Source organism: Myripristis murdjan, chromosome 10, assembly GCF_902150065.1.
Source record: "Myripristis murdjan chromosome 10, fMyrMur1.1, whole genome shotgun sequence".
Lineage (NCBI taxonomy): Eukaryota > Metazoa > Chordata > Actinopteri > Holocentriformes > Holocentridae > Myripristis > Myripristis murdjan.
In genome coordinates this window covers 1,772,667-1,786,112 of record NC_043989.1, presented here as the reverse complement: position 1 = coordinate 1,786,112, position 13,446 = coordinate 1,772,667, and the positions used below count along the sequence as shown (strand labels likewise).

The window sequence follows — 13,446 nt, the reverse complement described above, 5'->3', positions numbered from 1 at the left end:
TCAGCCAGTCCACTAGCCAAACAGCGTGCCAGTGAAATAAACAGCCAGCCAGCAAAAAACAAAACAAAACACAAATCACCAGTCAACCAACCAGTTCAGTCTGATAACCAATCAGCCACTCGATTGATTAGCTAATCACTAACTAATGAGCCAATCAGTTAAATGACTAGACAAACATCAGTCAACTCACCAGCCAACCAGCCAGCCTTACAACTAATCAGCCGTCCAGTCGATTAGCCAACTAGTTAGTAAACTGGTCAACCAGTGATAGACACAGTCAGCCAGTAAGTCAGCCAAGCACCTAACTAGCCAGTCAACCAGCCAACCAGCAGGTAACCAGCCAGTAAATAAGTGATAAGATATAGCCAGCCAGCCAATTAGCCATCCAACCACCTGACTAGCCAACCAGCCAGTCAACCAGCCAACCAGCTGATTACAAGCAATCTAGTAAACCAACCAAGCAACCAGCCAGCCAGCCAGCCAGGAAATAAATCAGCAAACCAAACAACCAGTCAATTAGCCAATCAACTACCCATCCAGCTAAAAAAAAAAAAAAACACAACTAGCCAATCAGTGAGCCAGAGAGTAAACCAGCCGGTCAAACATTTAGTAAACAAGTCAACAACCGGCCAACCAGGCGGGTCAGCAGCGAAACAGCCAACCAGCCAATCAGGAAGCCAGCTAGTAAACCAGTCAGCTGACCCAACTCCGACCCAACCAGCCAGAAGTCCACCCAGCCAATCAGCTGTCCCGGCTGAGTCCAGCTGGTGTGGTGGCATGCGTGCAGGAGGGGCGTTGGGTTTGTGTTCGGGGTCAGCCGGGGGGGACGGAGTCAGGCGGGCGTGTTGAACAGCAGCCGGCTAAACGCAGCACATTAATATCCGTCAGCTCAGTGTGTTGGTGTGTGAGGAGCCGAGCCTCAACCACGAGAACCAGCCTGAGATTAAAAAAAAAAAAAATTAAAAAAAAAACGTGTGCCGAGCCGCAGAGGAAACATCACATTCCTCATGTCCGAACCAAATGAATTTATAAAACCAAACATCAGTCTGCGCCGTCGCCTTTTGAAATGCAAATTCCACTTAAAGCGCTCTATCAGCAGATCTGACTGCACCGGATTATCTGTCATTAATAACGATAACATCATCTCGACATAAGATCTCATTTTCTGCCTATAATCTTTTGACGAGCGGCGCCGCCAGGATGAACTGTCACTTCACGTTTTTTTTTTTTTTTTCTCTCTCCCCTTCGATAGGGCTGTATCTCTGCGAGACTCATTAACATATCTTCCGGTAATTCTTAAAAATTAATCATATTGCATGACCCGCAAAGTCCAATTACGCTCATGCATTCGCCCCATGCTGTCCTGAATCAAATTGCCATTTGACAAACAAGCGTCAAATCGAGGCTGCGAATGCCAAATGAGACCAGTTTATGAATCATTTATCGCGCCGTTTGATCTCTAAGTACAGAAAAATCACAAACTAAGTGTCGTGTTTGTGTCCCTGCTCTCTCTGTGTGTATGGATGTGTATGTGCCTATGTGTGACTGTTGCCATAGAATGCGCCACAATAATTTATTCCCCCAGCTACTTGGAACCATTAGTGAAAGTTCCAGGAGACCAATTAGCATTGGAAACCCACTGGTGCTGCTGTGGTGACAACCTCCTCAAACTGCCAAAGAAGTGTTATAAACAAACCGGACCCCAGGAGCACTGCCGGGGCCCCTCCAGGGACCCGGGGCCCCTTCCAAAGACGAAAACAAACCTTGGCTGAGCGTCCACAATATCGCCTTAATGACGTTTCCCCCCGGGCCACAAACAGGCTAACACCACGGCCGGCTAATGACTGAGAAGAACAACACACAACCTGAGAGGGAGAGTGTGAAAGCGCGTGTGTGAAAGTGTGCGTGCGTGTGTGTGTGTGTGTGTGTGACTCCAAACCCGCAAAATAAAACAAACACAGTGTGTGGTGTGTGTGTGTGTGTGTGTGTTGCCATGGCCACTCAGTCTGGCTGAGAGAAGCTTTCGTCCCTCAAGTGTCGGAGCGGCGGTGAAGCTGCGGCGGCTCGGCTCGCTCGCTGCAGGTCGACCGACAACAAGCGGCACCGGGCGCAAACGCTCGGCCAGATGAGCCAGTTTGGCGGCGAGGAGCTCCCGGTCTCGGCATCATCATTACTGCTGGCGCTCGTGGCTCAGCGGCCACTTCAGATGTCGGCCACAAGTGGAACGCACTTAAGCCACAAAGCGAGGTTTGCCTGGGCATGTCGGAGCTCAACTATCACAGCTCCGCTTGGACGGGAAAAGAAAGAGAGCGAGCCCTTCAAAGGCTCCCCGAGGAACCTGCCGAGCGGCTTCAGAGCCCGGCCGGCCGCCGGATCACACCGAGCCCGCCGCCGTCAGCGCAGGGCCCGCTTTCAAAGGGCAAGCGCTGTAATTACCCACGGCCTGAAAGGCAGCGGCCGCAGCCAGGCTGCCGATCGGCGCCAGCCCGCTTGGCCGGCCCGCCTGCCTTTGGGCGAGCATGGCGAGGTTTCCTGAGCTGGCGAGCCTCCGTCCCCCCGCGGCCCGCTGGCACCGCCGCGCTGCCAGCCCGACTGCCACCCTGCCCGGCTGCTGATTGGTGATTTTGGAAGCGGCAGCCTCCAGTTTAAGAATGGCTAATGTGCTGCCGTGATGTGAGTGACTGGTGCAGGCTGCATCAGCTGCTGTTTAATTAATCCAGCGGACTTGAGTGTTTACTTTCTCTAAGAGCAACTGAATAAAATAAACTTATAAAACCAGCCTGTTAAGTCTTTCCTGCTGGTGTGTAAAACGGATATATATGTAATAAAAACATAAAATAATCTAATTGACTTAGCTGCATTCAAATCTGTTGTAAAATTCCCAATAAATGCAGACCTGTGACCTCACAGCTATCAATTAAAATATTAACAAGCAAAGCAAAAATCAGCTCTTGTACCAGCGCTGGAAGGAAGAAAACCAATAATTACTATAATTTAAATAGTAGGATTTAAAGTGAGATTTATTGCACATTTGCCTCATGAGTATGTGACAAATGTTTAAATAAAAGTGACCATGCAACATTCCTGTTACGTTGAAGTTTACTGATCGAGACGGTGTTTAAATCGTCTCCTCGGCCTCGTGGTGTGTCTGCTGCACCTAAAGGTGCTGGGAGAGTCTGAGCGAGGAGACGGAGGCCAAGAGGGACGCCTTAAAGACAAGCTCGCCTGGGACGCACCGCGACAGAGAGACACCGACAGACAGAGAGAGAGAGAGAGAGAGAGAGAGGCAAAGCTCTCATCCTTTACTCATTAGTGAATGGAAACACACCATTCATCAGGGGGAGAGCTAGTTAATAATCTCACTCAATCACATAATGACCCAAACTCAGAGACAGAGAGAGGCGTCATTATGAAAATGAAGGCTGTATCACAGGGATCTCACAGGGAAATGAGCTCGACGCCCGATAAAGTGGAGAGGAGAGAGAGTGATACGGCGCTCTGGGTGAGAAACGGCAGATAACGTCTGAGGAGACACACACACACGCCGCCTCCACGCCGCCGTGTGTGTGTGTGTGTATGTGTGTGTGTGTGTGTGAGGTCACGTCACGCCTCTGCCCCGACACAGAGCAACTTCCAAACATTAAACTGTTAATGTGTTAAAGCAGCAGCTCATCAGCTCTCCTGACAGCAGCACAAGTCCATGTTACAACTATAATGTAAATGGAAGATGTATATGATATATGTTCATGCAGCTTCAAGGCTCTTTACTATACACACTGATCGATTACTCATCAGTGGAATTATTGACACACAATACTAAAAAAAAAAAAAAAAAGGCAGCTACAAGTTAAGCCTGTAATGTTGCCTAAACTGAAACTAATCACTTATTATTGATAGATTTTTGACAAACAAAAACTAAATATATAAACAGATTTCGTGCACATGCAAATAGTTTACTGCACTTTACAGTGAGCTGCACATGTAAAGACTTTACTGCACATGTAAACCAATTTATTCAATATGTAAACACTTTACTACACATGTAAACAGTTTAATGCACTGCACAGTTTACTGCACAAAATGCTTTACTGCACATGTATATCAGTTTATTAAATATATAGTTTACTGCATAAGTAAACAATTTACAGCACATATGAGCAGTTTTCTGCACATGTAAACAGTTTTTATTAAAATTGTAAACAGTTTATTAAACATGTAAACAGTTTATTAAACATGTAAACAATGTAATGTGTATGTAAATAGTTTATTAAACATGTAAACAGTGTAATGTGCATGTAAACAGTTTATTAAACATGTAAACAGTTTAAATGCAGTCCGGTTTGGTGCTCAGTTTCTGATCTGACACATGAAAAATGTCTGAAATGTAAAATATAATGAACCTGTGTTCTCATTTACATCTGCAGAAAAACAGCAACGCAACACCAAGAGAGAGCTCCTGGCCTTTTGTGTGTGTGTGTGTGTGTGTGTGTGTGTGTGTGTGTGTGTGTGTGTGTGCGCACGTAAATGCAGCAAGTAAACAGCTGTTTCTGGATCAGTTTGTCGTTCATCACACTAATCAACACGTCTCCCGCCCTGCGCTGTGTTGAGTTAATGGTTTCACCGCTTCACTTTGAGAAGTGAAGAAGAAGAGTGGAGGGTGATAAAAATAGACACACACACACACACACACACACACACACACACACACACACACACACCTCCATCATTTTCCCCTCCTTCCAGCTGAACCTCCTCCAGTGGTCCAAGACGCTACTCTCCCCTTTTAACACCCCCCATCAAACACACACATGCACACACACACACACACATGCACACACACACGCACTTCCTCTACTGCATAATTAACACATGCCCCCCACAAACATGTCTACCAGGCCTCAACAAAACCTACCGACCCCCTATTGGCCTGCCCAGCTACCACACACACACACACACACACACACACACACACTCTCACACACACACACACACACACACACACACAGTAGGTAGATAATTACACAGCGTGGGGTTTGAGGAGGGACGGGCTGCGTCCTGTAGCATTCACCAAAATAAACCCAAAGTAAATAAAATAAATAAAAGCCGCACGTTCGATTCCTGCAGCAGCTGAGAGGCCGATCAACAGCCGAAGTGCCCCTGAGCAAGGCATCGAGCCCCTGAACACCCGGTTCAGCTGTTCCGTCTGCAGGGAGAACTGATCTGAGGTCTGATGTAACTCTGCGGCTGAAAGCTGCAAAATCTCCACGAACAGAACGAACGAGGTTTGTAAGAAAAGTGGAAAATAAAGTTTGTGTTCGTTCCATGGAAATAAAACACATCAGCTGACATCAGCTGTGTGATTTTTCATCGCTCAGTTTGATTTATAATCATTTATATCCTGTTACATCGACTGTTGCTAGGTAAATGCTACTCAAATACACCGGAAATGGAAATGTCTGTTAATAATCTCTATCTGCCAAATGCAAAATTACACAACATGAAAACTTTCACTCAACAGCGACTGCACAGTGACCCTCGAGCAAGGCACTGAACCGCTAACCCATCAGTAAACAACCTGTTGAGCAGCAGCAGCCAATAGGAGCAGGAGGAGCGAGTTCAAATCCTCAGACTGAGGAAACGTGTTGAAATGTTAAAGGCACATGAACAGCAAAGATAAACAAGGGGAAAAAAAACAAGGAAATGACCTGAAAAAAAACCCCTGAAAATTAAAAAAAAAAAAGAAAAAGTCAAAAAGAGAAAATGAAAAATTATTTTAAATATATAATCATTATAGATAAAGCTTTCTAGACATTTTTTCTAGTTTTTTATATGTATAATTTTCTCGTTTTCTTTTTTCTTTGTCTTTTTTCAGGTCCTTTTCTTGTGACCTTTTTACTAATTTCTTGCAAATTTTCTTACAAAGGTGTTGATTGCCTTTTTCTCCGTCGTTTTGCAAGAAATCAAACCCATTTCCCCGCGAGTCAAAGGGTTAAAGCTGCAGGCTGAGCCGGAGTGACGGCTGCAAAAAAAAGTCCATTACAAACGAACCGATGAACAAACAGCCAGCGGAGCGTTATTACGGGCCTTTATCCATGAATCAATCACTGAACCAATCAATCAATCTTAATTTGCACAGCACATTTCATACATTAAAATGAAACGCAATGCAAAGCGCCTCCCGTCAGAGCAACAACAGGAAAAAAAAAAAAAAAAAATAACAGATTAAAGTCAATAAAACAACATAGAAAAACAGGTGAAACAATAAAATCAAATGAAAAATGAAAATGAAAAAATTAACCATGTGCCAATAGAATACTGGAGTGTGTTCTGGTGTATTATGGGATGTTATTATGATGGCCTGTTACCTCGTTAAGGTGTTCTGATGTCATGATGCAGTGAATTAAGGGTTTTTTTTTGTTTTTTTTTTGTGGGTAATTTGGGGGCGTGGCCTACCTGCACATGATCTCGTGGGTGAGGAGGACGCGGCACATCTCAGGGTTCTTGTCCTGTCCCTCGTACAGGATGGGCTGACACACACACACACACACACACAGAGAGAGAGAGAGGGAGAGAGAGACAGTTTAAGTCACAGTGTGGAGAATTAATGAGAAATAAAAGCGGCTTCCTTTCAGTTCAGGTGAGCTCATCATCGCCGCTTCTTTCAAAAAAACCCCCAGAACTTTTATCGTATAAATTCCAGGGAAAATGTGTCTCAAACGCAGCACGAGACATGCGGATCTGTTCTATCTGATGTGATTCTGCAGCCGTGAAACAAAACGACGCCAGTTAAGTGGAAATTTAACTCGTTTTTTTTGTTACACAGGGAGTCCTGCTGGATCTGGTGGACCCGTTGGAAATTGGGGCTTTTAATTCAACATAATCAAACCTTTTTTTGTTAAAATACTCAGCAGATTTTTACTTCATCCCAATTGCAAGTAATATAAACAATACATATGTTTGTTGTTTGTGAAAACGGGTCCCACAGACACGAAGACCTTATAAGGGTTAAGGGAAAATCAGTGAAATACGTGATGAAGGAGTTTGAGTTTCTCTTTTCTTTGTCTGTTCACGACACACTCCTTCTTCTTCTTCTTCTTCTTCTCTTTACGCCAAACAGAGTGGCCGTGCATCACTTCCTGTGCAGTGGGAAAGAGCGACGGGACGCTGGTTTTCCGTTTCTCCGTTTCTCGGTTTGGATGGGAGGATCAGCTGCAGGAGAGCGCGAGCAGGTATCAGCGGCTTGTTTTTATTTAGTTTGTGTTTTTTCCGTCTTTGTGCTGGAACTCGACACAAAGTCAAACATCGCCTGCAACCACGTCAGCGCCGCCGTTAAAAACCACCAGGATGTGTGTGAAAGGCTGCACAGAACCCTGGGGTGTGTGTGTGTGTGTGTGTGTGTGTGTGTGTGTTGGCTAGAGGAGGTGGGCTTTATTACTCCTAAATACCCCCCCCCCCCCCCCCCCCCCCCACACACACACACACACCTCCTCCCTCCCCCTTTTGGTGGTCTCAGGCTCCTCCGGCCTTCCCAGAATTCCCTGCCAGATGGCGGGCGGCGCCCCTGGACGAAACCCCCCCACACACACACACTCACACACACACACACACACACACACACACACACCCCCCGCCCCCTCCCCCCTCCAGCCCCCCTCCCACCGAGCTGTCATGTCAGCGTCCGGATGACGGATGACCGCTGAGAGGAGAGAGAGAGGCCGAACGGGGCGAGCGAGCCTCCAGTACACACTGCTGGAGGAGCGGGGAAGATGTGTGTGTGTGTGTGTGTGTGTGTGAGTGTGTGTGTGTGTGTGTGCATGTGTGTGTAAGTGATAGCGGGGTGTGAGGTGTTTTTTGTAATACCCTGGTGGTTGTAAATGAACTTGAATAAGTGCATGTGTGCCAGTGAGACACACACACACACACACACACACACACACACACACACACACACACACACTCACACACACTGGTCTTAATGCACGTGCTTCCCCCACCCTTTTTTTCCCTCCTCTGACCTACCACTACCTCATCCACCTTTATGGTCAAAACAGACCTCCACCCTGGACACACACACACTCTCTCTCTCTCTCTCTCTCTCACACACACACACACACACACACACACACACACACACACACCCCTAGGGGACAATACTTTTAGGATAACGACCACTTCTGCATTATTGATCCTCGGCCTGGCTCTATTCCTCTGTATTAAAATGCACCAGTTTGGCCAGGAGGGATGTGGATTGCATCAGGGACTGTGTGTGTGTGTGTGTGTGTGTGTGAGGAAAGAGTGTGTGTGTGTGGGGGGGGTGCGTGGTCGATATTTATACATCATCATTCCCGTTTGCAGGAGCCCGTGTGGGTTTGCATGTTCACTTTCATGCATGTTTCTGCAAACACGTACACACAAACACACACACATGCTTGGTGTGTATAGGTGTGTGTGTGTGTGTGTGTGTGTGTGTGTGTGTGTGTGTGTGTGTGCCAGAAAGCCTAGCAGTCCTACAGTCTTGGCTCAGAGTGTTACGATATGAAAAAGTTGATTCTGCGGCGTCTGAATCTGATCTGAGAACTGAATCATATTCGTTTGCTGCTCGAAAAAATAAAAAAAACACACACACACACACACACAGAAAAAGCCTCTCACGCTGGGAGTGTAAATGTGCAGGTTAGCGAGGAACCCCCTCTGCTCGCTGCGTGACGCAACAAATCCGCCGCCGCAGCCGCGACGTGGCGGCCGCGTCGCTCCGCAGGCACATCTGCATTAATCCAATCCCACGGACACGGGGCCCCTAACAGGCCCTCGACAGGGTCTATCGATCGGCGCGGGACCCCCCCCGACCCGCCTGTCAGCCCTGTCTGTCGGCCTATGGGGTGTCATGTAGGAGCGGGCGGGGGCGGGGGGGAGGCGTTTGAGTGTCGCGCGGCGAGGAACCGAGGCCTGTTGGCGTTGCTGTCAGGATTATTGTCTCCAGTGTGCCGTCGCTGCGCCACATTAAGGCGTATTGATCGGTTTCCGTGGCTGACGCTTTGTCGAGGAGTCGCTTGGCACATCGATCGGTGACACGCCGACAGGGCCACACCGCCCGGGGGGGGGCGGGGGCGGGGGGAGGAGGCGGGGGAGGGGGTGTACAGTAAGCAGTGTAGCTGGCAGGGCGCTTAGTGAAATTTAATGGTGAAGAGATAGTTTGGTTTATTGTTTATGGGTTTAAATCCAACCTGCAGGTAATAACCTGTGACATTTCCATCTAAATATAAATATCTGGCCATGAATCTTTGATGGATCAGCCGCTGTAAACACTCGGCCTCCGGTCGCTCTGTCCTGCTGCACAGGAAGTGATGCCTTTACTGCATTTCCGCTTTGTTTGGAATAAACAGAAGAAGAAGACGAACCTCGTTTCCCGATGAGGACGAGAGCGTTTTCTAAGACTGATTCTACAAACGTCCGGTGAAACGTCCTTTCACCTGCTTCACCTTTTCCTCCACACACTGAGGTGATCTGTTTCCTGTTGGCACACACACACACCGACACAACGCCGGGCAGCTGAAAACATCCCAAAATGTAGAAAAATACAAGCGTCAGATTTGATTTATTATTTTTGCATTTGACTTTTGCTGCGGTTTGTGCAGAATCTGTGAACCGGTCGGGAGTTCACATCTTATCCCGTTCCAGATCACCGGTATAGGCTGTTGTCCTGCGTACGGGGCAGAAAGGGGAGGCTGGTGTTTGTTTGGGAGCGAGGCAGAAGACGGGGGGACAGGAGTGTGTCGGTGGGACGGGCGTGAAGCTGGCAGGTTGGCAGGCTGGTTAGCAGCTCTGGCCGGCGTTTGGAAATGGTCGGAGGTTTTTCTTGGCAGCGCGGCTGTTCACAGGTTCAAATACCACACAGCGTTTCACGGACTGAACACCGGAAAGTGGGAGGACCGGGAGAAAGAATGACCTACACTGCTGGAAAGGAAAATCCATCAGTGTTGGTGCTTTTTTTTTTTTTTTTTTTTCCTGAAATGGACGAGCGGTTCACGTCAGGGGAAGGAGAACAGAATCACAGCGTGAGGCTGAAACTGAGACGACCGGCTCTACAGTCGGAGCGATTTTTCTAGGCTTAGATGAAAAGTTTTGTGGTCAGAACAAAGATTCAAAAGGACATTCTTGCGGTTTCAATGACAGGTTCAGGTTTTGGTGATGTACAGAAGGTTCGAGCGATAGGAGAACTCTTGAACGTTAGAACAACAAGAGAAGGTTTATGTAAGCTTTAGATAGAGGGTTTTTAAAATATCAGAAATAAAGGTTCTTGGGGTTTCAGAGTTTCAGAGATATAGGGCAGGTTCTGGGGTTAGAATAATAGTTTGACGCGAGAAGGAGGAAGATTCTTGGGCGAGAGAAGGAGAGCGAAGAGTTAAAGGAAGTTTCTCGAGATACAGGAGAGGATTCAGGTCTGAGGAAGGGAGACAAAGGGGCTTCAGGGTTAGGTAACGTTGCTAATAAAATGAAAAGAAGGTTCTAGGGTTGGACTGAAGTTACTGCACACCAGAGGAAAGGGTCAAGGGTTTGAAGACAGGTTCTAGGGCTGGAGGAAGGAATCTAGGATTGAAGAAAATGTTAAATGTCACAGGAATGCTTAATGAGTTAAAGGCACTTAATGAATTAAATTACAGAATAATTGTAATTGTAATCAGAAAGTGTAATTAAAATCCAGTTACTAATCAAAATGTTGGTGATTACACCTGAATATGTTATTTTTGGTAAAAAGCTGACAGGTAGAATCAAACATTCATCCTGTTGCTTTGTGTCTTTTCTCGGTTCAGGAATGTCTTAAGGTCAACAGCATCGAGGGCAGGAGCGTCTCTACGTCCAGACGGGCTCCAATCACCTGGCAGCGTGACAGCCTGGTTTCTGATTGGCTCTCGTTGCTGCTCGTCCGCCAATCAAATCGCAGCTCATGGCTCTAAGCGGCCGGCCTGAGCCCAGCCGACCACATCAAGGCCGTTTCTCATTTGTGATCTACAGTGGTTTGTGGTTTGCTTACATTTCAGAAGCGACCTTCCCAACACTGGTTATAGGAGAGCTTAGAGGCAGAACAGGGTTCTACAGGTACAGAGGGTTCTACAGGTACAGAGGGTTCTACAGGAGGTCATGTGGGGTTAAGGGACAGGCCTGGAAAGGCGATTACAGGAAGTTATTACGTTAAATGAAGAGTTTGCAGACTAGTGGAAAGACTTAAAGAGTTAAAGCAAAGTTCTGGAGTACAGGAGAATGGGTTCTAAGGTTAGAGCTGGGTTCTAGGTTTTATTAAAGACGGCTCTGCAGGTAAAGGACAAATGCAAGGTTAAAGCAAACCTCCACAGCTAGAGAAGAGTTCAAGGTTTCACTGGGCTCAAAGAAAATTCTGCAGTTTAAGTTAAAGAAAAAGAAAAAAGTTTGTGAAGTTAGAGGAACGTTCAAAGGCAAAACGATTTTAAGGTTAAAGCGGGTTCTGCAGGTAACGTTCTCAGGTCAAGGGAGGTTTCTAAGGTCAGAGGAAGGAAAAAAATAATGTTGGAGATCAAGTTGGGAAAGCAGATTTGCCCATTGTTAAACTGACTGGACTGATTAATACTGACCATGTGTTCTTGTCAATGTCACAGTTTCTGATTAAATCTGGTTAAAATTTGGCAACGAGTATTGCTGCACTTGACACCAGTAAAACCCCTTTAAATTACTTTTAATTAAAATTCGATTACAGGATTAGGGTTGAGGGTCTTGGGTTAGGGTTAAGGGTCCTGGGTTAGGGTTCAGGGTCGGGGATTCAGGGTTAAGGGTCCTGGGTTAGGGTTAAGGGTCAGGGGTTCAGGGTTAAGGGTCCTGGGTTAGGGTTAAGGGTCAGGGGTTCAGGGTTAAGGGTCCTGGGTTAGGGTTAAGGGTCAGGGGTTCAGGGTTAAGGGTCCTGGGTTAGGGTTAAGGGTCCTGGGTTAGGGTTCAGGGTCCTGGGTTAGGGTTAAGGGTCCTGGGTTAGGGTTAAGGGTTGGGGGTTCAGGGTTAAGGGTCCTGGGTTAGGGTTAAGGGTCAGGGGTTCAGGGTTCAGGGTCCTGGGTTAGGGTTAAGGGTTAGGGTTAAGGGTCCTGGGTTAGGGTTAAGGGTTGGGGTTCAGGGTTTGAGGGATTCTCACCTGTTTGGTCATGGAGTCTATCAGCCGAACATAAAGGTCTTGTTCTGTCCTGATGCCTGGAAACACAGAAACACAGCCAGTCACTGATCTGCTGAGACCAAACCCTGACGCGTCGGCAGCGTCTGGATCACCGCCGATCAGCGACACGAGACCCGCTGTCATAATTATTAATTATCTTCAAGTCTGAGCATAAACGACTGATGTCTGATAACACATTTATACCACCAACATACATGCATGCATTAGCCTGTTATGCTAATTTGGTCCCAGCATGCAAAATAAAAAAAAACACCCCAACAAAAGAACTGATTCCTAATAATGTGCTGCAAATGAATTCTGTTATTATTTATGTCCCGATAGTGTATTTATCTTCTCTGTAGCTCTTGTCATCCAGTGCAGTGCAATGCTAACCCCCCTCAGCAAAAACAAACATTAGCGCGCTCCGGAGCTGTTTATTATTTATAGGCCAGGCCGCCTTTAACTGCCGAGCCCCCCCCCACACACACCCCCACCCCTCCCTCCCTCCCCCACCCGCTGCCTTTTTTCCTCAAGGATAACAAGGAATCCTCATTCTCCGACAAATTAAATATCAATCAGGATTGCTTGTCTTTTATTAGCTATGCAGCCGAGCGTAAATGTGACACAAACACGACATGGGGTGGAGGAAGCAAATTGCAGGGAACACCTGTTAGCGGCGGAGTGGCTCTAATTGTGTTGGATGGTGGGATTTTTTTTTTTTTTTTTTTTTTTGGGTTGTTGTTGTTTTTCGGCCCTGTTTCCTCTCCGGCTTCCTCTGCTTTCTAATTGACATGATTCACTCCTCACTCGGCCGCTGAGAGCTGAGCCGTCTGCAGCTAAATGGCGGCTATTCGTCCCGGTTGCAGATGAGGTCAATTACCTCCGTACGATGCTAATACGATGATGCCGACTCATATTAGGTTGATTTATTTCCTTTTGGAGGAAAACACTCTTTTATGTCCTACTTTATCTCCTGTTTCGGCGGGGGTCGGCGGGCGTTAACGCCGCTCTCCTGCACGCCGGCGCTCACGCCAGCAGATATTGAGACCGTGTGCGTTTTGAATCAGCAGAGATGCCTCTGTGTTTTCCCCCTGATGGACAAAACAGCTTGGGATTTGTTAAGCGTCACGTATACCAGATGTCTGAAACGTTATTTGGTTCATCTGTCTCTGTGGCTCCGTCTTTTTTATTGATAATGGAGAGAGCTTTTACGGCCGCACAATCAAGAAAGTGCAAAGTTAAAAGTCTGGTTAAATTACTGCCCAGCTCGGATCCGG

General features: G+C 47.0%; 1 protein-coding gene across 2 annotated transcripts in view; it reads right to left on the bottom strand.

Moving 5' to 3' along the window:
- LOC115366116 (transcription factor COE3) overlaps nt 1–13,446 on the bottom strand; it is a 168,123-nt gene that overhangs the window by 131,427 nt on the left and 23,250 nt on the right. For both annotated transcript variants that reach the window (XM_030061373.1, XM_030061374.1), the window contains exons 4-5: nt 12,152–12,207; nt 6,454–6,527 (exon numbers count right to left, since the gene is read on the bottom strand). In XM_030061373.1, coding sequence (XP_029917233.1) covers nt 6,454–6,527; nt 12,152–12,207 — 130 coding nt within the window. The remainder of the gene's footprint in view (nt 1–6,453; nt 6,528–12,151; nt 12,208–13,446) is intronic.